At 38.6% G+C, this 26,748-nt stretch overlaps 1 protein-coding gene across 1 annotated transcript in view; it reads left to right on the top strand.

Moving 5' to 3' along the window:
• The window catches only part of LANCL1 (LanC like 1), a 41,274-nt gene extending 14,772 nt beyond the window's left edge, over positions 1-26,502 (top strand). Inside the window, exons 3-9 of the mRNA XM_041737583.1 lie at positions 7,478-7,685; positions 15,660-15,795; positions 16,361-16,507; positions 19,629-19,811; positions 21,970-22,146; positions 22,650-22,722; positions 23,342-26,502. Coding sequence (XP_041593517.1) covers positions 7,478-7,685; positions 15,660-15,795; positions 16,361-16,507; positions 19,629-19,811; positions 21,970-22,146; positions 22,650-22,722; positions 23,342-23,418 — 1,001 coding nt within the window. The 3' untranslated portion in view covers positions 23,419-26,502. The remainder of the gene's footprint in view (positions 1-7,477; positions 7,686-15,659; positions 15,796-16,360; positions 16,508-19,628; positions 19,812-21,969; positions 22,147-22,649; positions 22,723-23,341) is intronic.
• Positions 26,503-26,748: the final 246 nt, after the last annotated feature.

Here is a 26,748-nt window from a genome sequence, read left to right as displayed (position 1 = left end):
TCAAGCCAGCATACTCGTGTCTAATGTGAGATCTACGCAGATGTGCCCTTCCCTTCATGAGAAGCACCTATGCCTCCCAGCCAGAGCTGTCTGGGCAAGCAGAAGGAATAAAGGGCGTGGATCTCTGCTGGATTAATTACAGCCCTTTGCAGTGACTACTAGATAGAGAACTGCCAGAGTGTCATTGCAACTTGCTTCCTTTCAGACTGCATTTTCTGCAGTGCTGATGTCATTGTACATAGGTTATCTTAAGTGGCTGAGATATAGGCTTGAAACAGCTATAGGATTTAAATGTTACCAGTGTGCTTGGATGAAACACCGAAAGCAGGAAAAATATGTTGATAGATTAGAAGAAATGACAGGAGGGAAATAAAGAAGACCTATCTAAGCAACTTGCCTTTTAGAGACAACAGCGAGGAGACTGGGGAAGTGTTTTGTCATTTTTATTCCAGTAACTTAAGCATTTAACACAATGCCAGGTCCAAGGTTGGTGCTTAATAAATATGTATTGAATGAATGAACAAACAAATGGAGAGTGTCCTGCCATTACTATTCAAGCTACCACCTATACAAACTAAAAACAATAACTTAAACCAAACTAGGAATGGGGAAAGAGTGGAATTCAACTTATTTCATATCTCTTAGGATGTAGAAGAGTCGATCACATCTCTTTCCCTTGGCTTTTGGTCCAATTGAGAAATGAACTAAGAAATTAGAGCTCATAGTATCTGTTCTATACTTTGTAAAGCTGGAGAGAGAGCCTATTGTTTAGCCCTGGATATAGAGGGGGTGTCTTTTTTGCTGCCTGACTTGAATTTACCTCCTTAAACTCAAACCAAGCATCTGGATAGTCCAAATATGGATTACTATATGAGAAAAAGGAGAGAGAAGAGGGAATGCCTGGAGACAGATAAGACTCCCAGAAAGCTCAAGAGAGGGGCCAGATGGCACAAATACAAGAAACATTTTTCTAGTCCGAGGAGCCAGTAAGGGTGGAGAGAGGCAGGAACATGGGAAGAAGAGTTTGCTTCCCTCTGTACTTTCTGTCCTTTTCAATCAGGCATCAGAGATGAGACAAAGTGACTGATTCAACACTCATTGAAGCTCGCAGTCTAATGGGGTTGGGCATTTATTGAGTGGTTACTATGTGCTAAAGACTTGCAATGTTCAGCATGAATCACAGTAACAATGGAGTAGCTACTGTTATTTCCATTTTATGGATAAACATGCTTAGGCATAGACAGGTTTAGTAAATGAGGTAAAATACAGTGAGTAACTGGCAGCTTCAATCCCAGACATTGATTCCTGAGCCTGCACTCTTAATGACTACTCTGTTGAAAGATTGATCACCTGTTAATGGCAGCCTGAATAAAAGACTAGGGACACTTTTGATAGGAGGCAGGGCACTGAAGGAAGGAAGAGGAAAGTATGAGGTCTCCTTTTTTAAAAATTGAATTTTCCTATTAGACAATCAGCTCTAGAAATACAAAAAGAGAAAAACCACATCTTCTGAGTGCACATCTTTGCCCTCATTTCTTTACTACTTTGTTTGGGATAATACTATTTAGTTAGTGGTACACAGTCACAACTGGTTTTGCCATATTACTTGTACTCAAACATTTGGAGAAGAGCAGCTCTCAGTGGACAGCAGCTTGTGACGCTTGACTTTAAGCTGACAGTTGAGCAGATAAACTAGGTCGAGGCAGTGTTGATATACAGGCTCTGTCGAGAGCACTGTACACAGTAATGACAGTGACTGGGAATGGAAATCCTGCCCTAAAGACAACCATATTTTTTTTTTTTTTTAATAAGGGAGGAAGGGAGAAAGAGGTGGGGAGGGGCAGAGGGAAAGAAAGAGAATTCCAAACAGACTCCCCACTGAGCGCAAAGCCTGATGCAGGGCTTGATCTCACTACCCCGGATACCGTGACCTGAGCCGAAATCAAGGGTCAGATGCTTAGTGGTCTGAACCACGCAGGCAACCCTAGACAACTGTAATTTTGTTGAAAAAATAAAAATGCACTTAGACACCTTCACAAAACTTAGAAACAGTTCAAAACAGTATCAGAAAGTACCAACCTGATGAAGAAAGACAGGTGATCATACCCTGTATGGAGTTAATGAGAGAAAACTGTCACATTTTCATAAAGCTGAAAGGGAAAAAACCATGGTAATTGATGAGCTTTCAAAGTTTTGATTAGGGAACAGTTTATTTGAAACTCAGATTAACCCATCACCCTTCTAGGGAGTTTCTGTTTCAGTAACACTCAAAACTATTGACACCTGTTCTTTGGGTGTTAGCTGGGTCCCTCTAGTGACTTCAGCAGTATTTGAATCTAAGCATGACTTTTCCTACCAGAGTACATGAAGAGAATCTTTAAAAGACCTCACCTACAAGGATATACCTTATGGAGGGGAAGTACCACGCCAAAGGTTCTCACATCAGTGCAGACTGGTTATAAAATAAATGAATAATGTTAAGAGATAATCTCTAAAATGCAGGATTACAGACAAGTGTTTTTGAGAGTTCATACATCTGTGGAGATTTTTATCATGTCCACATACATTTGAGACGCACGAAGGTCTTGATTGGTCAAGATGAATAGGACTAATGATCCCTCAGAAATTTGAAGGCTTAGTATTAATTACTTCTCAACAGCTGGCTATATTTATAGTACTACTGGGAATAAGTAGCTGAGTAAGGAAATTGCAGATTTAGAAGTATCCCTAAGCAGTTTACCCTCCCCAGAGTAATAGCTACAGAAGGAAACAGTAGAAAAATCTAGTTCAGAGCTTCCATTACTAAGAACCAGGACAGATTCCTATTACAGCAAAGTTTCTTCGGTCCTTATGTCATTATTTTTTTTCTTTCAAGTAAGTTAATTGTCAACATTCCAAAAACTGATTTCTAGGATATGAGGACAGTGCCAGACTTCCTGAACTTCTTATGCACAATGACATCTATCTTTGGTGTTCAGAGCAGTGCTGTCCTTAGAATGTTCTGCAGTGATAGAAATGTTATTTTGTTGTCCATTACAGCAGCCACTAGCCACATGTAGCTTTTGAGCATTTGAAATATGGCTAGTGTGACTGAGAAATTGAATTTTAAATTTTGGTTACTTTTAATTAACTTTCTAGACACTTATGGTTATAAGCTCTCAAATTGGACACCACAGTTGTAAGCAACCAAACAAGCTCTAGGAGTTGTAAGAGCAAAGTAATATATGTCTGGGTTTCTTCTAGCCTCAGACCAAAAAGAAGAGTATTTTGCTTTTGTTTTTATTAAAAACAACCCCTACCTACACTGGATTGATGAATCTTCTAGCCCACTTGCTCCTGAAGTGCATCAGAGAATCGCTGACTGTTCTAGTAGTCAGTGATTCCCCACACCTTTTAAGGACATTTGTCCAGACTCTCTTCCCTAAGAAAAGACACATCCAACTGCCTACTTGACTTCTCCACTTGGATGTCTGATGAACATCTCAAACCTGAACTGTAAAAGATTTGGCTCATTGTCTCTGCCTCTTCCCCACTGCCAGGCCCTGTGTTAGATATGTCTCGTGCTCACCTATATCTGGTGTCCCCCTCTTTCTGGACTCCCAGGAGGGTTAAACCTCTCAACTTCAGTGTAATTAGGTGAGGTGACCTCTTCTAGTCCAGGGGCTGCAGTTGGAAGTGGCATGTATGGCTTCCAAGCCAAAGCATGTAATAGCTGGTGTGATGCCCTGTAGCACTCTTCATGTGGTACATGACTAAGATCCAATTCCCTAATAAAGTCCTGCATATTCAGTCGCATCTGGATTGACCCATAGGGTTATCTTTGAAAAATCCTTTTTGGGATGCCTGGCTCAGTTGGTTAAGCGTTCAACTCTTGATTTCTGTTCAGGTCTCGGTCTCAGGGTTGTGTGTTCAGGTCCCACACTGGGCTCCATGCTTGGGTGTGGAGCCTACTTTAAAAAAAAAAAAATGGTTTTAGAGGGAAATACTACTCCTTTATATAAACCATCCATAGATTAGCATCAAACCTGTGTCTGATTTTTGATAATTTGAACCCCCAAGGAGTCTATCTCTATTAACCATGTCATCCCCTAGCCTTCCCATCCACATGAACTTTTAAGGTAATTCCACTTGCTGGGAGTACTATGCACTGGCTCATTCTCAGCCTTCCCCTTTTGGTCCACATTCCATACATACTTCCTTCTCCTTGATTGTATTGTTTTTTTTCCCAGAGATGGAGGGGATACTCTGTCCACCTCTGTCAATTCTTTCTCCACTAAGCCAGTCTCCAGAGCTGTGAATAAAGAATGAACATGGCATTTCTAAAACGCTTACTGATTTCACATGCCTAATTCTAAAAGGTACTTGATTGTTTTTTTACTGATATTAAATTTGTCTGGATTTCATGTAAAATAGAAGTGGCATCCCTATTACAACTTTCCTATACCCTTTAGGAAATGAAGTATGACCAACCAGAGTGGGAATAACGTCCAATTCCTGAAGGAGAGGACTCATTACCTAACAGAATTAGTTATCCCAAATGCTTTATTGGTCATCTTTAATAAGTTTGGTATTAATGGGCAAATAATGGATTAGATTTTGCTTTATTCCTTTCTCATTGTATCTCTCTTCATGTGGAATATTTTCCCATTTAGAATACGTCAATAAATTTAAGTCATATATATGACTAAATCTAAAAAGACCATAAAATTCAGACCAAAAAAGCATTAGTTTTCATAGCTTAATAACAATAGTTATCGTAGAGTGGACCATCTAAGAAACAGAATATTTAACATCAATTTTATGTCAATGAAAATGTCAAAATCCCTCCAGATTTAAAAGGGAGGGGAGTGGGTTTCTTTTTTTCTTATAATAAAATCTAAAATGATTTGGAGCATATTTTTACAATTAAAAGCAATCAAAATTTAAATCTCACTTCAGTCTTTTCTGTTCTGGAAGAAAAGATGAAAGAGAAGAAGGAAGCAAATCTCCTTTATCCTACCTTTTGCAAATAATATAGAAGGAAATTTTATCCACCATTCAAATTTAAGCTCCAGACACTCTGATTAAATAACATATCCTGTGACAAAAAGAGAAAGGAAGCATTAAAAAGATTAAATTCCGTATATCATCCTGTGTTGAGTCTCATGAGCAGTTTTGATGGTTGTTATCCTAGTAGTCAGTTACGGTGTTCTTTCTCAAGATGTTCAGTGTCCTTTGGAGAATGGAATCCTACTTGGGGGTGAGTTTATGAATGGATACAAGCATAACTGTATATGTAAGGGGACTGGGTGAGTTTTCTCTGCCGGGCCCTAAGGGCTGTGTCTTTATTTCCCACCTTGCTAGTTACCTCTCAGCATTTGGTATTTATGCTAAGGTGATGTCATGTGTGTGAGTATTGTTGGAAGATCATAAGGATCAAGTTCAAGACATTTAGCTATACACAGTTCCTCCATTTGTCTATTAGATTAGGGCATCTGGGGTACAGAATATTGGGGCATTACATGTCTTTGACTTCTACATTTTGTCTTATACCCTAGACCTAGATTGTTTTCTAGTAGGCTTGTCCAGGAAACTTTCTCGAATTGGCAGCGGCACTCCTTACTTTAAACCGTTTCATTCATGGGTGTTTTTGTTAAAGGGGGGGAGGGGGTGTTGCTGCAAACTGCAAGGTGCAGCAGATTGCTTATTCAAAATATATGGACACGGAGGCCCAGTATGAGAGAAAGGAGAGAAACAGAACCTGAGGTTGTAGAATCCCAGAAGCCAGAAAGATCATCCTGCTGATGAAAACGAAAAAGGTTTTCAAATGAATGAAATACTGTGGACTGGAGAAATGACTACCTGTTTGTCTGAGAAATGCATCCGACCTTACAGTTGCAAACTTCAATGGGTTTTGTTTGTTAAAGATTTAGGCCAAGAGGAATTGTTTATAATGAGAGACAAAGGTCTGAAAAGGAAAACAATCATTGGGCTTGTATTTAATCACTTTGTATTTTCTCAGACTTCAGTCATGTCATTATCTGGCTGTGGTGCTTACAGAACTTAATTAGGGGAGTTCAGGCAGCAAGGGGAATAGGAGGCCAAAATGAAAGGGTAACAATTTAAACGGATCGCCGGCAGATGCCTAGTGTGGATGGAGATGAAGCCATTTAAGAACCTAATTGTAGAAGAAGCTCTTGACACTGATCATTTGTGAAAAGGAGATTTTTTTTTTCGCCTTACATACGTGGTTTTGTACACTTATGTCTACAGACCTTCAGCATTGGTACGTCTGATCATCAGCTTGTGGAATTACTACACCAAGCCACTTTGAAAGAGCAGACAAGGTTATTAACTTTGGCAGGAAATGAAAATTTGGCCTTAATATACATGTGAAATTGAATTGTCTGTAGCACAAAGCTTTGGAGATTACCCATGCAAAATGAGAAAACTATCTAAATTTAAAATTGTCCTCAGTACAGTGAAAAGTAATTTTGCAGACTGCATTTTTACTACACTGAAATCCATGAAGAGATGGGCTCTATTAATTTAGATTTAAACAGAGGCTCTATATCTTCTAAAAAATGGTAAATGAGTTGGAAAATGTACTTTAAGGGGAGAGATGACTTTCTAGAAATGCTGCAGGCAGGCAGGTCCCCTACTCCACATCTTTGAGTCTGCCCTGAGACCAGTCAGCTTCAGACAGAAGCTCTATCTACTGTGACAAGCATTTGGAATAAGGACATTCAGACAACGCCTCAATTTTATATATATAGCAGGCTTCAAGAGCAGGGTAAGAAGCAAATCGAGTACAGCCCAAAGCAAAAGTCATTGGCAGTTTTTACAGTATAATTCCTAAAGTGGCTGAGTCCTTCACAGAGAAAACAAAATTAAGGAGGAATTGACTTTATTTTCTCAGATCTTACATAACTTAATAGTTTTCTTATAATCCCGGCCTGGAATGATACTGGAGTAGGGAATTTGGTTACTCTACCTACCTTCTCACTCAAAAAAACTATCTTCTATATAAAGAAAAATTGAGTTTTTCACTCCCTAGTCTTTGAATTTCTTTAGCTCACAAGAACAAATGTTACTTGTTTATTGATTATTTGTTAAACAGGTGACTATTTGGAACCGGAGTTTCAATAACCTGTCATTTAATCATCAAGAATAACACATTAACACACAGTCTGAGTGAGACAAGGATTAATAATAAACTTCAGTTAGCATTCTTTGAGGGTCTTAGAGTGCCTTTTATTTACAGTTGCCATGATGAAGAAACAGAACAAGTGCCTGTGTCTGATTCTTAGAGCTGCTTGGTAATGAAGCTGAGTCTAGAACTAAGGGCACCGAACTTTCGGATAATTTACGTATGTGTTATGGCTTGTCAACAGTCCAGCTGCTTTTTGGTGAAGTGTCTGTCTGTTGGCAACAAACCAGAATAATACAGCCAACAGGCCATTCCTTATCTTTACATTATTTTCTTATTGCTTCTCAGGTATCGCTCTGCTCTACTTACATCTCTATGATGTGTTTGGGGACCCTGCTTACCTACAGATGGCACATGGCTATGTAAAGCAAAGTCTGAACAGTTTGACTAAGCGTTCCATCACCTTCCTCTGTGGGGATGCAGGCCCCCTGGCCATAGGCGCTGTAGTGTATCACAAGATGAACAATGAGAAGCAAGCAGAAGACTGCATCACTCGGTAATCTTGGATTTTTTTTTTTTTTGAGGATTATTATCTAGACGTATTTACATATTGATTCTGTGTGCATTAGCAAAAGAACGTTTTAGTAAAGTTACTTTTCTCTCCGCAATAAATCTTATTACTGTCGTTTGATCACGTCTCACATCATTCCAGTGTAGTTAAGGAACAACTCTTATAGTCCCTATTTTATTGTAAGATGTAGTGACACTGACACACACCAGATCAAACACCAGTTTAATAACAAAAAAAAAAAAAAAAAAAAAGCCTAATCATGTGATTATTAAATCCAGGGTGCTATCCAAGATCAATAATTTGAAAAATATGGTTCATCTCCTCTGGTGGGCTGGGGGAGGCCTCCTCTTGAACTACAAACTGATTCAGAATTGCTTTTCTTAGGAGCAAATAAGCATGCAAATCTAGATTTTTTTTTTTTTAATATAGATCAGGGAAGCCTACTAGAAGCTTGTGAATTATGAAGAATTACTAAACTTGTGTACTTATAAACTACAAATATTATTTTACTAGGTTTTATGGAGCACAGAGATTTCTATGAAGAAATCTGGCTGCCATGCAGCTCTGCACGTAGTGCTGTTAGGCTCCCACTGAGCATGTTAACACACAGAGAGTTGCAATTCCAGCAGAGCTTTTTGGTTGTGTTTTGTTGTTTAATAGACTTTACTTTTTAGAGCAATTTTCAGTTCACAGAGAAAGTGAGAGGAAGGTACAGAGATTTCTCATATACCTACTGTTCCCCATCATATACATGGCCTCCCCCAGTATCAACATTCTCCACTGGAGTGGTACACTTGGTACAATGGATGGATGTACCCGGACATGTCATTACCAGGCAAAGTCCATAGTTTATATTCGTTACATCTTGGTGGTGTGCATTCTGCATGGATCCATCATTCTATTATCACGCAGAGTACTTTCCCTTCCTGAAAATCCACTGTGCTATGCTTGCTAATCCCCCTTCCTGCTCTCTGGCTCCTAGCAACTTCTGATCATTTTACTGTCTCCATAGTTTTGTCTTTTCCAGAATGTCATAGTTGGAAACATTACAATATGTAGTCTTCTCAAATTGGCTTCTTTCACTTCAAAATATGTATTTAAGGTTCCTCCATATCTTTTCATGGCCTGAAAAGCTTCATAGCTCAGTTCTTTTTAGCACCGAATAACATTCCATTGTCTGGATGGACCACAGTTTATCCATTCACCTAACTGAAGGGCACCTTGGTTGCTTTCAAGTATTGGCAGTTATGAATAAAGCTAATGTAAACATCCAATTGTGCAGGGTTTTGTGCAGATATAAGTTTACAGCTCCTTTGGGTAAACATCAGGGAGCACAGTTGCTGGATCATATTGTAAGGGTGTGTTTAGTTTTGTAAGAATTTCCAAACTATCTTCCAAAGTGGCTGTGCCATTTTGCATTCCTACTAGTGATGAATGAAAGTCCCTGGTGCGCTACATCCTTGCCAGAGTTCCAGATTTTGGCCATTCTAGTAGATATGTAGTGGTATCTCGATGTTTTAATTTGCAACTCCCTGACAACGTATGATGCAGAGCATCTTTTTATATGCTTACTTGCCATTAACATTGCTTCTTTGGTGAAGTGTCTGTTAAGGTCTTTAGCCATGTTTTTAATTAGGTCCAGCAACATCACTGATTTCATTTGTAGAAGATCTTTGGTTAATTTTACACTGTGCAGTAGTGTATTTCGTTAACAGGCTTTTGGCCTAAAATTCTAATAACTACAGTTTTTTCTCCTCAAAATCTTATTGAAAAATTTCAAACATACAGAAATGTTGAAACAACAGTGAGTAGCTGTATATCTAACTACATAGATTCTACCATTAACATTTTTTTATACTCGCTTTATCACGTATCTAATCCATCAGTCCATTCCCCTATCCACTATTAATCCTTTTAGGAGTGGAGGATGCACTTCAGAGTGAATTGCAGGCATCAGTATCCTTCCTTCTAAATACTAAAGCACATATATCATTTACCAGCGTTCAATACCCATTTAGTTTTCTTCTTTTGGCATATAGTTAACACACAACGAGCTGCCCAAGTTTTATATATATTTGTTGAGTTTTGACAAATGCATATACTATCTAAATTTGCAACACAGACACGACCTTTCTGTTTCTTTGCACAGCTAGTTTAAAGCCATTAGCCACACATATGCTGAGAAGGAAGTCTCATTCAGAGAATCACTCTTAAGTATCATAAAAATAAGCCATAGGGGTCCTGTTATTTTTTATGTAATGCCAGCCTTTCTCAATTTACGTACAGCCAGGTAGTTATGGTATGCTGTGTGAAAAATGAAAACAAGATTTGTGCATTCAGATTGGGGAAACACTAATTAAGCAAAGTTAAATATACACCTCTACCAGCTGCTCAGAGTAGAGTCTTGAGTAACTTTTGCTACATGGAGGAAACTCCAGAGACTAGGGAGTGGAATTTGCCAAACTTGTCAAGTAGACAACCCTTTTCCTCATGACATTTTAGGGTGTACTGTTTTAACAAACACTCTTTGAGGAATAGTACTATATATTAATATTGGTTTATTAACACTCTTAAAAGTAAACTAAAAAATTTTTTGATACCTTGATTTAAAAAAAGATGTCGGGGATCCCTGGGTGGCGCAGCGGTTTGGCGCCTGCCTTTGGCTCAGGGCGCGATCCTGGAGACCCGGGATCGAATCCCACATCGGGCTCCCGGTGCATGGAGCCTGCTTCTCCCTCCGCCTGTGTCTCTGCCTCTCTCTCTCTCTCTCTGTGACTATCATAAATAAATAAAAAAAAAAAAAAATTAAAAAAAAAAAAAAAGATGTCTTTGTTATTTATATCATTTTAAAAACTTTTACAATGGTTCAACAATATTTTATATATAGCCAGTAGATTTTTTAAGTTTAAATATATAGAATGAGGGATTCCTGGGTGGCGCAGCGGTTTAGCGCCTGCCTTTGGCCCAGGGCGTGATCCTGGAGACCCGGGATCGAATCCCACATCGGGCTCCCAGTGCATGGAGCCTGCTTCTCCCTCTGCCTGTGTCTCTGCCTCTCTCTCTCTCTCTCTCTCTCTGTGTGTGACTATCATAAATAAATAAAAATTTTTAAAAAAATATATAGAATGAGCATAATGATAGGAAAATAGGCCATTTATGGCCACCGTTTTGATTTTTCAGATTTTTAGAGTTCATAGCAAGAACAGGAAGAAAAAAGGAATTATTTGTAATTGCTTTCACATCTCCTCTCTTTTAAGGGAAAAAAAATCTGTAAGTCTCTGTAATTCAATTGAAATAATTTGATGTCATCAGGTATTTAATAAACCTACTTGTTTTATTTTTTACTGAACCTTCTTTCTCATATCGCACAGCCCTTTGGCAATACCAGAGACACTCAAGTTCTCTATGTGGTATCTGTGTTGTCCTCCACTACCGTCATTTTTTGGATTACCTTTCCTATGGTTTCTTAATATAATAGCCTTTCAGAATCATAATTTTGAGTTTTAGAGATCAAAGAAGTCAATGTTTCCCTAAGGCAGGGATTCTTAACTTTGGGGCCCTGAGAATCTTCGGGCTTCCAAAGGTACATATAAAATCCCCAAATCGTGTTTAGCATGGAGAGAACACTTATGCTTTTTTGGAGGAGTCTGTGACTCCCCCAAAAGGAGTGTGTGTTCATATGTATATCTGTTCATGTGCAGAATGTCCTACAGTTGGCTGGGGCAGGTGGCAAGGAAGAGAATAAACAGCACTGATTTTTCCTGCTGTTTGATTTGTATCGTGTTCGTTTTCACCTTCCTTCCACACATATAGTTGGTGCCACTACACAAAGAGATAGAGTTGCCTATTTACAGTACCCAATTAAGTGACTAACCTGACAGGTCCAGTGCTTTGGGGCCAGAACTCAGAAGGATGAAGAATTTCGGCTTTCTGGTCAGAAAGTGTATACTTTTTTTTTTGTAGTGTGATGAGTAAGAAAAGAATTTCTTTTTTTAAAAAGTTAGATGATACAAGGTCAAAACTCTTCCCAGTAAAACTCTGGGGAAATATTGCTAGGAGTGGAACAGAACTGCCCCCGTTTTATATGTTGTCTATTCTCCCTTCAGTGACATTTCAGTGACGTGTCTCTTCTGAAGATTGGTTGCTATTAATATCAACATAGCAAAACAAATGGAGCTGCAATGATGTGCCTCTGGGTTTGAGAGTTTTTGAAAACACATAAAATAATCTTTATGATTTATAAATGCTATCATTTCTTCACTTTGAGACTATAGCATGTAAAACATGTAGTTAAAAGTCCTACCTTTACTGATCATCAGACCTAGCTCATGAGTTTTAATGACTTGAAGCCAAATCCAGAAAAAAAAAAGGAATACTTCCTTTCTTACCCTAAATTATGAAATATAATTTTATCAGGATACTCTAAGCAATACTTCACTTTCAGGTATTTGAAAGGTATTTGCTATCAACTTTAAACATCCCAAATGCAAATGAGTTTGGCTGCAAAATAATTGGAATGCAAATTATATATCGCCACCTAGGGGTAATGTGATCCCTAACGTTGGCAAATAGAGGAAATGTGTTCAAACACATTTAGGTGTGAGAACATCATTGGAACTAATGCAATAATTGTTCCAAATAATTCCTACGGAGCTATTTGCTTAAAAAATTCACAGTAATTTTCCTTTTGAATTAAATTTCCCTTACAAAAGTAGTTATATTTAAATTCTATACAATTTGACATACTTTGTTAAAACTTGATAATAAACTTTTAAATCAAAACTCTGAGATGTTCCTTCTGTTTACTACAACAGTTGCATTTGTATCTAGTAAAAAGATTTTATTTTCTTAAGATTTCAACATTACTGAACCTCCAGTTTTGGCATGAGAAAAAAATAGAATTTCTCTTAATAAATGTTTTTAAGTTCTTAAAAATATTAGGAGTGTGTGTGTGTGTATGTCCATGTATGATATTGAAGTAGAAAACAAAATGGCCCATAATTCTACCATCCAAACAGCCCTGTTGATATTGGGGGAAAAATTCAAAGTATACAAGAAAATGGAAAGTAACCTTTGGCCACCATGTCCCTAATCCTAAGATAACCACTATTCCACTATGAGTTTAATGGCTATATTTACAGAAGAAAAACCATGCATGTGTAACCAATTTATTGAGATGCCTTCATTTGTTGAGTTATAACATAACTTTGTCAGTTATGCAGCCCGCCATGCTTTTTCACACCCTTCTTTCCTGATGAGGAGTGGATAGTTTTATAACTTTTTTTCAGTTTGTTTATAACTGTTAGCCCCTCTCAGTCACGAAAAGTACCTCATTCTGGTTATTAAAACATGGCTATTTATTTATTTATTTAAACATGGCTTTTTAATTTTAAACTGTGTTTCTCTCCCCTTACCCCACAGGGTTATGGAAGGGGAAGGTAGGGTTGGGAGACGGCAACTGTCTGCTCTTTCACAAGTACCCCCTCTTGGGAGCCCAGACACACTTTGCTGTATCTGGTGGTTATAGCCTGGTAGCAGCACTTTTTAGGGTTTTTTGTTTTTTGGTTTGTTGTGTGTTTTTGGTTTTTTTTTTGTTTTTTGTTTTTTGTTTTGTAGCTATTAGGAGCTATATACCCCCTCAGCTATAATCATAACTAAGTATGTTAAAATGAAAGCACAAGCAGTGGACCAAATTCTGCCAAATAAACCAAGTGTACAAACATTGATTAGGAAGATGTACACACATACACACGAGTAGTCTCCTGCCCTATTCTTACGGCTCAGAGAAAAACCACATTGTCCCCAGACAATTTTAGTAGATCTTATTTATCAAACAGTAGTAGAACCTGTAGCACCTCCCAAACCTTCCACCCATCTTCACCACCAAAAATTATATTGTTTTAATGACTTAAATGGTGTTACTTTGAATATATAGAATAATTTAAAGATATTGAGATGTGCTTTCAAAATTTCATGTAATAAAATCCAAATAATAAAGACACTTTCCCTACCTATGATATTTGCTTTCCTATACCCTCCACACATCCCTTATCCCCCTCAAAAAGAAGGAAAATTCATTCTCTGAGTTTAGACTGCAAATATGGTTGCTCTCCTAAGCTCATTTCCTGTGACTGTCACCTGCTTTCTGGTTTCCTAGGACTCCCCATGTTCTCTGGAAAGAAATCTGGGGCTTCTGTTACCCTGCCCTACCAAGTATTCCCATGACTGGGCCGGTATCTGGGGCCAAATGATGGGGAGGTGAGAAAGATTAGTAAAGCGATGGGGGCTTACCTCACCCTCATGGGGCCACAGCTCCTCCAACCTATGAGGAAGGGTCCTTCCCTCAGAGACTTGGCTTCTGTGGACTACTCCTGCCTTCATTTCTGCTGCCACCACAAGACTGCTTGTGGCCTCGGGTGTGGATAAACAGAGCGAATGCAAGGAAACAAAACTGAGGGGCTTGACCTACTCTCTCTGATACTAGGAGTTCCCTTACCCATTCTTTCTTGAGACAGAACTAAAGGGCTTCTTCCAGGACTCTCTCTTTCAGCTCTTTTTACCAATTTCCAGGTTTGAGGCTGTCCTGAATTCAAGCCAGGGGAATACCATAGACGAAAATATGGCAGACTCACCATTGGTTTGGTGGTACTTCAAATTCTGGTCTTCCCCACTCTGCCTGCTAATGTTTACTGTTTGGAGCCCTCAAATGCCGCTTTGTGCCCTCTCTCCAGGTCTTGGAGCTGCATCTACTGGGAGAGTCAGGGTGGGGCGTGTCTACTCCATCTTACCTGAAGCCAAAACCAAAAATAACTTTTTCTGAGAAGCTGAACTGAGTCTATCAACAGAGAGTTAATATATTATAATATAGCCATTCCATGGAATATTAGGCAACTATGATAAGGAATGAGACTGATCGAGAATATATGTGGAAATGTAGTGTCAAAGCAAGCCACAGAACATTTAGGGAGAAGCATATTTACAGTTGCTTATATGTGCATAAAGTACTTCTAGGAATATCTAAGAATTTGGTAATCATGGCTATTTCTGAAAAGAACGGCTGGAAGGGAGAGCCTGGGAAGACAGGGAGGCTGACTGTTAACGTTTGTGCATTTTTATCGATTACGGTAGATCAGGCTGCCATACAGACACCTCAGGTAAGCCTGACCTGATGACATGTTAAGAAACAAACCACAGGAGGAGGTAACGGGGGGGGGGGGGGGGTGCAGCAGGCTTTCATTTTATGGAAATAGGTTACCCTCTGAGCACTGACTGAGGCCTTTCTCCAGACTAAATGCCATACTGGGCAGTAGTCCTTAGCTTCTCTTAACCTTCCCAGCTGCTGGTTTCAGGGCATAGCTCCAGGAGGAACCCGGGAGGCTCCAGGAGGAACCCGGGAGGCTCCAGGTAGCTTCTGCCTCACATGCGTATTCTTTAATTCTTTGAATTTGTCAGTTCCATTGTGAACTGAAGAAAAATTTAGTTGAGGGTTAATTTTTAAATCCTGACTACCCTTTGTAATCCAGCTCAGCCCACTTAATGTATAATAATATAATTTATAATATAAATATGTGAAAATATTTACCTTTTATTAATTATTAAATTAATTTTAATATATTTTAAATGTTTAAAATAACTATATTAGTGGGGCATGTGGGTGGCTCAGTTGGTTAAGCACCTGCCTTTGGCTCAGGTCGTGGTTGTAGGACTCCCTCTCCCTCTGCCCCTCCCCCCAAGTTCCCAGCGCCCACCCCCTACTGATACTCTCTCTCACTATGTCTCTCTCTCAAATAAAGAAATAAAATCTTTGAAATAAAATCTTTTTAAAAATAAAATAACTATAACAGTAATTTATAATACTTAGATGTATATTTGTATGTATTTTTTAAATGTATCATCTTTAGGTATATGCCACTACCCGATCCCTTTCAAGTCATCTTCGGCATGTATTTTTATTCCCAGACTAATTCACCTAAATAAAATTGACCGCCATGCTCCAAATGAAATGCTCTATGGACGAATGGGCTACGTCTATGCTCTTCTCTTTGTGAATAAGAACTTTGGAGTGGAAAAGATTCCTCAAAGCCATATTCAGCAGGTACCACATTTTTGTGCTTTTTGGAGTCTTGTTAGGATCCCAGTTGTTATCTATGTGAACTTTGGTTTTGTTTCTCCAGTTAGCATACCCCAGGTAGAAGGAAAGTGTCAGTTGGCTTCTGAAGGTCAGGTGGGATCAGAGAGCTGACAGTGTCACGCTGAGTGCTTTTGGAAACACTTAGAGATTTCTAAGAGTGGGAAGTCCAGCCCACTCTGTTGGAGTGTCGAGGCCCTTCAGAAGATGAGGGCCAGATTTCACCTCCCAGGTGCAGGCGTCTCCTTTCGTGCCTGAAGGAATTCAAGCTTTCCTGGTCAAGTGAATTCTTGTAAGCTCTAGTAAAGAGAGTTAAGGATTGCCATCTCTCCCTCTTTTAGGCAGAATGCAGTCCCCCCTGCTTTCTGAGCACAGAACTAAACTGCCCGCCCATGGCCATAAGACTGGGTCTTATGGTGAATCACCATGTTCTCCATACCTCTCTTAGCGAAAAGTTCCTTATCTCCGCCGGGAAGATTTTTATTCTGATTCTCTGATTCTCTCATTATTTCAATCTGTTTTCTCCCTGTAGATTTGTGAAGCAGTTTTAACCTCTGGAGAAAACCTAGCCCAAAAGAGAAACTTCACAGCAAAGACTCCACTGATGTATGAATGGTACCAAGAATATTACGTGGGGGCTGCTCACGGCCTGGCAGGAATTTATTATTTGCTGATGCAGGTAAGAGGTGAAGCTGGTGAAACTCAAAAATGTGCTTGCTCATTGCCCTGGCCAGGGTGAGAAGACCGGGGCTCCCCTCCGTTTTGTCATTCTGTCGACCGCTGCATCACTCTCCCTGTAATCACCTGGCCTTGACAAACAAGGACAGTGTTTGCCACAGTGCATTTTAAAGTGTATAAACATAAAAAGCATTGTGCTGTGGGATGGCGTTTGATTTGTAGGTGACCGTACTTGCATGCCTAGTGCCACTTTGCAGACTGAAGGGTTTTGACCTATACTTCTATATGAAGTGCCTTCTGCTCTGCTCTTCTCTTTCAGCAAAAGCCTTGAATTAATATTATTGCATATTATTAGATACAACCCACTGAAACAAATTCCAAAAGTAAGAACAAAATCAATAGAAAACAAATGCATATGTTGCCTAAGGCTCACTTCGAGAGCAAAGCCATAGAGCCTTTTCAATGGATTTTGTATAACTTACCTGAAAAATAGCTGAATGCGCTATATGCCCAGCAGTTCTTTGGACCTAATACTATTGGGGAAACATCAGCCAAAGTCAAACAGACTAAGGACAAATAGGATTTACTGTAGCAAGCATAACCTGGAAGGGGAGGTCAGAAGAAGACTTCTCCTGAGAGCATCATTTCCGGGGGCTTATTTAGCTCTCTTTAAAGAGAAATTGGCACTGTGAATAAGAATTCATAGCAAAAGAAAATTGATTTTTAATGGCAGCAAAGGTGCCCCCCTCACCTTCCCAAAGTACAATGCAGCATAAAGAAAAGTGTTTCATTAATATGTTCAACATGAGTGCTCGGATATACATACTATTAGCTGGTTGAGTAGCTGGCTGCAATAATGCAGAATCAATGTCAGACCTTGTGTCTCCCTACAACTAAACAATGACAACGAAGCTGAAAAACTCAAGGTTATTACTGCTTTTGAATGCAAAGTCACACTTTGAGTGTTAGTGGCAGTAAGAGACCAACTTTCGTATTTGTTCTGCACTTCTCAATTAAGAGCTTTATAATGAGGGGTTTTGACAATTCAGACTTAGACTCTTTTATTTTTCTGGTATAAACCTCCACTGGCTCTGTATTTCCAGAAGTAAATATATATTAAGTTTTCAGGAAAGGAGAGTTCATGTATTCTGAAGTTTCAAGGTGAGTTAGAATCATATATGTCAGTGACTGGACAGCCTCATGACCTTTCTTTGAAGCAGATCATTAGGAGTCATCTTACTTCAATCTGCTTCCTTTTGGTGGCAGTGAAAAACCTGGAAATCTGTGTTCTGAGTTTTCCATTGGCAGATTATTATCTAATTGAAATGATTTAACTTTTAATACTAAAAGTCCATTCCAGTACGTACTTATGTATCAACATAAGACAAAATATTATTTGTAGTCATTTTGGATAATTCCTGCAAATTTGAGGAAAATCTACTCATTCTATTGTAGCATTTTATTTTTAAGATTTTATTTATTTATATGACAGAGAGAAAGAACACAAACAGGGGGAGGGGCAGATAAAGGGAGAGCGAGAAGCAGGCTCCCCACTGAGCAAGGAGCCCAACTCGGGGCTTGATACCAGGACCCTGGGATCATGACCTGAGCCAAAGGCAGACACTTAACTAACTGAGCCACCCAGGTGCCCCTACTACTGTGGCATTTTAAACTGAGCTTGAACAGTATTCTTCTGATAAAGCAAAATCCATATATGCCCCTAAAGAACTTAGTGCAGATTCAGTACCTGTGCTTTTTTTTACACAACTGCCTATCCCCTTACCCACATGCCCACCCTCGCCTGATGAGGAGAGGACAGTCACTTCTTATTTGAAAAAGTGAGCAGTGCATTTAATTAATGTATGCATCTAATTCAGTGCATGACTTAAAATAGGACCAAAAAGAGAAACTAAAAAATAATATCAAAAATGGAGGCTTGGGGCATCTGGGTGGCTCAGTTGGTTGAATGTCTGGCTCTTGCTTTCCACTCAGGTCATGATCTCAGGGTCGTGAGATTGAGACCTAGGTCGGGTTCTGTGCTCAGTGGGGAGTCTGCTTTAGATTCTCTCTTTCCCTCTCCTGCTGCCCTCCCCCCATGTGCTCTCTCTCTCTCACTCTCTAAAATAAATAAATACATCTTAAAAAAAAAAGAGAGAGAGAAGGCCAAATTGTTAAAAAAAAAAAAAAAAAGAGGCTCATATGCCTTATGTTAGTGCATCCTACAAGTTTGTACATCATTGTATCATAATAATCCTACATAAATACTAGTCCCAAATCCTCTGCAGAAAGACTTAATCTAGAGTCACACAGCAGTTTGGGATCTAGATTCTAGGTCTCCTGACTTGTTAGCTTCCTCTTCTATTGGAAACATCTACTGCTTCTCTAAATGCAATAATGAAACTTCCACTTATGTTGTCTAATGCATCTTCTTTGTGGCTTTTAAGATATGGGGGTATCTTGCTGGCTCAGTTGGTTAAACATCTGACTCTTGATCTCAGCTCAGGTTTTGATCATGAGTTCAAGCCCTGCATTGGGCTCCATGCTAGGTGTGAAACCTACTGAAAATAAAAATTAAAAAAAATAAAGTATGCTTAAGGTATTAAAACCTTAGGAAACATCTCTTATGCTCATGCATTGACTTAGGAAAATATTTATATGTATGTATACACAATAAATATTGAAAAATAGTATGTACATAAAGTCCCAAGAGGTAACTGGTAGCCTAATTTTAGGTGGTTCTAATAGGTAAAAAAAATTGGAATGGAATCCAAAACCTCTTAATAACTTCTAGTTCTTTCTGGTCATATTTTCTTTCTAGTTTAAAACTAATCCCAGGGGCACCTGGGTGGCTCAGTTGGTTAGCATCCAATTCCTGATTTCAGCTCAGGTCATGATCTCAGGGTTGTGAGTCAAGCCCCACTTTGGGCTCCGCACTGGGTGTGGAGTTTGCTTAGGATTTTTTCTGTCCCTCTCCTGCCCTTCCTACTCCCTCTCTGTCTCCCTCACTAAGCACACAGACACACACACACACACACACACACACACACTTAGCCACTTATCCCTGAGATTTAGGAAGACCTGTTTGCTTTAGCAGAACTAATAATTCCCTTTCTTATTTTTAGCCCAGTCTTCAAGTGAGCCATGTGAAGTTACATAATTTGGTCAAGCCCAGTGTAGATTATGTCTGCCAGCTGAAATTTCCTTCCGGCAATTATCCTCCTTGTGTGGATGACAATCGAGATCTTCTAGTCCATTGGTGTCACGGTTCACCTGGAGTGATCTACATGCTCATTCAGGCCTATAAGGTACTGTGAATTTTCTCATTTTCAAAATAAATTGGAAACTGTAAGATAAAATTCTATAACTTCTTATTGTTTCATGCATAATCTTTAAAGGAGCAATGGATAAATAACTTGTTGGACCTATAATCACTTTGCTAAATGAATTATAATTCCTTCTCACAGTACCCATCTATATCAGAGCAGACACTATCTCATAGATAAGGAGACTGCTTCATTGATAGAATAGCCAAGTTATAGGATCAGTGGCAGAACCAAGATAAGTATCCCAGAAGTTCAATTAAAAATAGAATCTTTCTTTGGTGCCTGGTTGGTTCATTTGGTTAAATGTCCAACTCTGGATTTTGGCTCTGGTCATGATTTCAGGGTTATGAGACTGAGCCCTGCATTGGGCTCCACACAGGGCATGCAACCTGCTTAACATTCTGCCCCCGGCCCTCTCTTCCTCTCTTTATGAAAAAAAAAGGGGTGCACCTGAGTGGTGCAGTCAGTTAAGTGTCTAACTTGGTTTAGGCTCAAGTTGTGATCTTGGTGTCATGAGATTGAACCCCACATTGGTCTCCGCCCTCGGCGCAGAATCTGCTTAAGTTTCTCTCTTCCTCTCCCTCTGCTCCTCCCTGCCACATGCTCCCTCTCTCAAATAAATAAATATATCTTTAAAAAAGATAGAATCTTCCTTGTGCATTGCTGTAAAATGGTACAGCTGCCACAGAAGAGACTGTGGTAGTTCCTCAAAAAATTAAACATAGAATTAATACATGATTCAGCAATTCAACTCGTAGGCATATATACCCAAAAAACTAACACAAGGATTCATATCAATACTTGTACACAAATGTTCCACAGCAGCATTATTCACAGTAGCCAAAAGGTAGAAAGAGTTCAAGTGTCCATCAGCAGATGAATGGATAGACAAAATGTGGTATTTATGCACACAATGGAATATTATTCAGCCATATGAAGGAATGAACTTCTGATCCATACTACAATATGCATGAACCTTGGAAACATTATGGTAAGTGAAATAAGCCAGATACTAAAGTACAAATACTACATGATTCCTTTTATATGATGTGATGGTTAATATGAGGTATCTAGAATAGGCAAAGTCATACAGAAAGAAAGTAGAATAGAAGTTACCAGGGACTGGTGCTGCGGTGGGAGTGCATTATTACTTAATGGGTACACAGTATGTTTAGGGTGATGAAAAGTTTTGGCAATAGTGGTAATGATTATACAACATTGTGAAGGTAATTACTGCATTTCAATTGTATACTTCCAATGATTAGAACTGTAATTTTTACATTTTCTTTATTTTACTATAATAAAAACACAAATACTACTTCTATAAAGCATGCTATCGCAGGGCCAGAATAAAAAAAAAAAAAAAAAAAAAAACTTTATTTGAAAGAAAAAAAAAATAGAAGTAAATCAAGATATCTGTGTCCATTGATGCCACATCTACAAATTACAAATCTATGAACTATAAACAAGCATTGGCATCCCATACCCTAAATAAGCTTTTAGTGTATCAAATTTTACTTGCAGGAAGTTAGATATCATGGAAAAGCTTTTTAAACTGCCGTATTCTACTTTTAAGAACACTTAGTTTGCAATGAGTTATTAGAAATGTCTACTCAGAGTACTTCCTGAATCTTTGATCAATATATAGGATGCCACAAAAGATTGTAAAGGTATATCTCTATTTTTCTGACAAAGTATAGCATTTTATAATCAAATCTGTCTTTTGTAATCAATTTTCTAAACAGTTTCTTCTCCATTGTGCAAAGAAATCTCCTAATAGTGAAAGGCATTTTGTTAACCAGAGAAGATAGTATGTGGTCCTTTGGAAAGTAACTAATAATAATAGCAAGTCACAAGTCAGATAATGCTCCTTCTCCAGTAACGCCCACATCCGTAAGCACAGAGTGTACAGGCAAGGTCATGTGCAGTTACCTAAAAGCAAAAACAAAACTAGTAAACTTTTGTAATTTGTCCCCCACCAATGAGACACGTTTCTCTGGCTCTAAATCCCTTTACCCTTTTTCTTGACAAGCCACCTCCATCTCACCTCCCACTCCCCTCCGCCTTTCCCATTAAGAAGGAATGTCAATAGAAGTTTCTTTTCTATCCCTTCTAGTAAGACTTTGCCTTGCCTCTACAGGCATTCAGAGGAGAACATTATCTCAATGACGCCCATCAGTGTGCTGATGTGATCTGGCGGTACGGATTGCTGAGGAAGGGGTACGGGCTGTGCCATGGCACTGCGGGGAATGCCTACGCCTTCCTGACACTGTACAACCTCACACAGGACATGAAGTACCTGTATCGGGCCTGTAAGGTAGGTGCCAGAACTGTCACAAGGAAAACACCTGCCTCCAGGAGATTGTAGAAGGGGCTCTGGTTAATCTGATTTAATTCATTTATCTTTTAAACCATGAGTCTGAAGAACAAACCCAGTTACTTAAGGAAAAAAACCTTCAAAAGCCATTCAGTTGAATTCACTTTCTTATATAAGGACCCAGTTCTACTTAACAGCATTTATGGGGGGAGAGAAGAAAGTAGTTTTCTGATAACCTCGGAGATAGTGGTTCATAGCTCATAAAATTCCTCCCTCCCATGCTTCATACGCTCTTTCAGACCACCTGTCTCTGTATCAACCCGTTTTTTCTGCCTTGAAGATAGTTTTTGACTTTTCAGAGTAATTCTTTTTTTTGTTTTTTTGTTTTTTTTTTTTTTTGTTTGTTTGTTTTTTTTCAGAGTAATTCTTATGGATAATCTTTATCAACTTTTGGGGGCCCCTGAAGAAGTCACTACAGTAATTTAACCTTGTCTCATTTTCAGTTTGCTGAGTGGTGTTTAGATTACGGAGAACACGGTTGCAGAACACCGGACACCCCTTTCTCCCTCTTCGAAGGTATTTTCCACACGTTACTTAGTTGCTTTATAATGTCAGCATCTCCTTCTCTGCTTGGTGATTAATGTATTTGAATTTGAGCTTTATCAGCAAATTAATTTTATAGTCATTCCTTGAACTACTTCTTACATCCTAATATGAAAACTCAGTATTAAAAATCAGATTGTACATGGACTCTCTCAGACCTAAGACTAGTAGTCATAATGGTGACTGCCATCTAGAAAGTCATGCACACGCTTGGCATTTTGCAGATGCCATCATAAATCATCTCCAAAAACATACAGGCATATTCTCCTCATGTCACAGTGAGAACACTGAAGCTCAGACAGGTAAGTGGCCCGTGGTGCCATGTGAAGGAGCTGACCTGTGATAAATGGCAGGGCTGTGCCTTGAACTTCTCTGGCTCAACACTCCTTCCTGTTTTCCACCCGGATGAAGGGACTGAGTACCTTACTAGCGATCTCCTCTGGTACTGACCTGCAACATTTATAATTATAGGCAGATGCCCATTTCATTGAAGCCCTTGCCATTAGTGTCTTAATGTTGATGATACAGAATGCAGCCACTGCATAGAACGGAGTCATTTGGTGTAATAACTTCTTCCTCTTTCTTCCTTCAGGAATGGCTGGAACAATCTATTTCCTGGCTGACCTCCTAGTGCCCACAAAAGCCAGGTTCCCTGCATTTGAACTATAAAAGGAAAGCCTACCCCCTGCAACTCACTGCATGGCCCTTTCTGTATATCAAACTGGACTAAGTGCTTTCATTGCTTTTCAAGGAAACATAGAGTCTTTAGCTTCTTTTGTTTGTCATTTACATTTACTTAAAAATACCCAAGGAAATCTTTTATCTTTAACCTCAGTTTCTTCCTAAAGGAAGGATGAGTGATATGTACAGTGTTTTGAGGGCATAGGTATCTATATATTTTCAGAACTTGGAGGAAATCTTACTCTTATTTAAAGCTTTATAACCATCTGTTGCTGTTCTAAAACATGTTTAAAGGAAACTAAATGTAGATAAAGATAAATATATGGTTATTGGTGGATATTACCCTTTATCTTTATAGTATTTTCCTCCACTAGGGCAGATAGTTTTATGACTTTGTTTTTCTTTAAGTGGTTGATTATGAAGGGGGACAAAAATATTAAGTATATGCTTCTGAGACAGAAGTTGCAAGATTTGCAAACTGGTTTAAGGACCTAACTATCATTTTTCAAATTCACATTGCAGTATTACTAGAGAGAAAGATACTTTCAGATTTGCTGCTGCTTGGTAGTACAGCATCCAGTCTCTAGAAATCAACATTGTTATCAAAAAGTTCTAAAATGCAATGTGATTTTGAAATTTCTGATTTGAAGGTTAATTCAAGATAAGCTAACAAAAAGCTTATTGCTTTTCTAAAATAAGCAAGTGTATTTTTGAACTATTTATTTAAATGTGTTTGTTCTTTGGTATTAGTATAAGATCAAGAAACAAATTTTCTGTATGTGAATATGTTGTGACAGGATTTGAGTCCACCCTGTCCAACTGACCTCCTAAACTTTGACTTGTGTTCTACTTCCTTGGCAATGACTATGCTTTAGCGCTCGCTGTTTGTTACAAGCCATAAGATATTTTCCTTCCTTTCAATCTATCGGGATGTTTGTCTTTTCACTAAATAGTACAGTATGCTGCATCTCTTTAAAAAGGGTCGAGGAGTGCTATGTAGCCAATAACATGAACAAAAACACTAAGCTTTTCATAAAAATACTGTTATTTAGGAGGTATTATCCAATGAAAATGTTTAGAACAGCTTGATCCTCTTTGCGTATCCTAAGCTTAACATTCATCAATTTCTGAGCCCCTGAGGTCATGTATTCATTTGGTAGATGAAGGACCTCTGGTGCTTCACATTCTGTATAAATTTTCCAACTCATCAGCTTTTCCTTCTCCTCCTTCCTTCGCTGCCTTTCCCAGGCTCATTTCATCTTTTCTGTATGTTTCAAGTGATTTTAGAATATTTTGCAGCTTTAAAAAAACAGGGTCGAAAAACTTTAAATGTGCCTATTTCATGGCTTTCTCCGTCACAAAAGCATGCTATTTTTAACTTTGAATCAAATCTGTGGGTATATGTTGGTTCCTATGGCTAGAAGTCCTCTGTTACTTCACATTCAGCACCAAAATATCTTATATTGGAAATTGTCTGACCCTTTAAAGGCTACTGACAGAAGGAGTAAAAAAATAGCCCACTGCTTAGTTCCTAGAATTAGCTTATTCCTCATGCTATTTGGGAAAACCTTATCCCCTCTGTGGTCTGAAGTGCTGCTGGTTAGCTGTGCCTTTCTCCAGTGCTCCTGGTTAGCAAATGAGTTGCTTGTTTCTGATGAGCAATGTTGGGATTCATAGTAAAGCTAATTTGCCTTTGGCTGGGTGTCCAGCTTGAAAGAACAAAACCCATTTAGCATAGTTAGATATCTCACTATACTGTGCCTGTACTTCCAGCTACTGTAATTACTAACCAAGGGAAAGAGAGCAAAACACACTTTCTCTTAGCCAGAGGAACCTTAATCACAGTTCATCTCCAAACGCCTTGATTAATTTAACCCTGGGAAAACTTCAGGGCAGGGAGAAGAACATTTTGAATAAGATTCTTGTTAATATTTAGATTGCATTTTAACTACTGTCATCCGTTAAGGAATTCATCAATACAAACACAAATCAAGTTTCATTTTTTTTCCCTTAGCTTTTTAGAATTTGTTTAACTGTCAGGATTTTCTCTTCATGCTGTTGTTTTATTTATGGTTAAGAAGTAAGAAAATTTGATAAGATTTTAAACTCAAGCAAAAGCTGTAAAACGAAGACCAGTATCCTAACACCGTAGTGGAAACTAAGAAACTTTTATACCAGCTTCTTCATTTTAAAAGGAAAAGGCAGCACTGTAGTTCTATTTCTATTATATCATTTTCCCTCAGATATTTCTCAGATTTCTTCTTCTTTTTTACCTTTTTTTGATTAAAAAATGCCTTCCCAAAAGTTGCTTCCCCCAAAAATCCACAGTACCTCTTCTCTCTCCATGCAAAGACTAGGGAGTAAAACCTTCAAAGCGTGTTGAGCAGTGTTCACTTATCCCACCATGTGTTTCTGTTCCTGTGGTAAGGAGAAATTACAGTGGTTAACTTTTCATCATGTAAAATATGTGAACGTTAGTTATCGCAGCCATTTCCATGTATCCCATTGGGCTTTGGCTTCCTCTGAGTTGTTGTTGGTCTTTCATCCTTAGAGTCATTGGTTTCCTTTTCATCTTTGATGTCAGTTCTGATTATTTGTCATCAAAAGCCTTCATGGTAGGAAGAGTTTTAGGTAAAAGTGGATCCAAGACCACTGTCTTCTTATTGCCACTTCCTACAGAACTAATTGAGAGACATGTCCTTGGGTTAATTTGTATCTGATCTTATGGTGCCCTGCCTTCTACTAGCTGATTCGAAATACAGAATGTGAAGAGTGAACATTTATTCATCTACTCCTTTGGCTACTAGAACTCATCTGCAGTCCTTTCTTACTCATACTGAATCCCGATTCTACTTCTGCTTCTTCTAAATAGGTCAGAGCATCCCATTTGTCTATTGCTGAGCTGTAGAACTGTTTCTCTCCTATAGGTATAAAGCAGAGTGTGTGGGATATTCAGGGAACCCACCCTAATGATATATTGCCATTCTCTGGGAAAGGTTGGGATCATAAGTATTTCTGTGTTCTGTAAAGAATTTCATATACTGGTTCTCAATAAAATTTTATTAGGACTAACATGTGTCATGTGCTTTCCGTTTGCTTTGGTTTAAACTTAAGAAATCTTTTTCTTATATGGTAAATGAGGGCTTTTTCTCTATACACACATTCCCTACAGTTTGTTCCTGACTTTTTGTTCATTGTTTTGTCAAACAAGATTTGCAGTAGTGTTTGAAAATGGATTTAGAGGGAAATATTTTTAAATATGATTATTATGGAATTAGGAGTAATCTACTAGGATCCAAGCAGAGCAATGTGTTAAAC

The sequence above is a fragment of the Vulpes lagopus genome, chromosome 22 (assembly GCF_018345385.1).
Source record: "Vulpes lagopus strain Blue_001 chromosome 22, ASM1834538v1, whole genome shotgun sequence".
NCBI lineage: Eukaryota > Metazoa > Chordata > Mammalia > Carnivora > Canidae > Vulpes > Vulpes lagopus.
The sequence above is the reverse complement of the archived record's forward strand: the minus strand, read 5'-3'. Positions and strand labels throughout refer to the sequence as shown.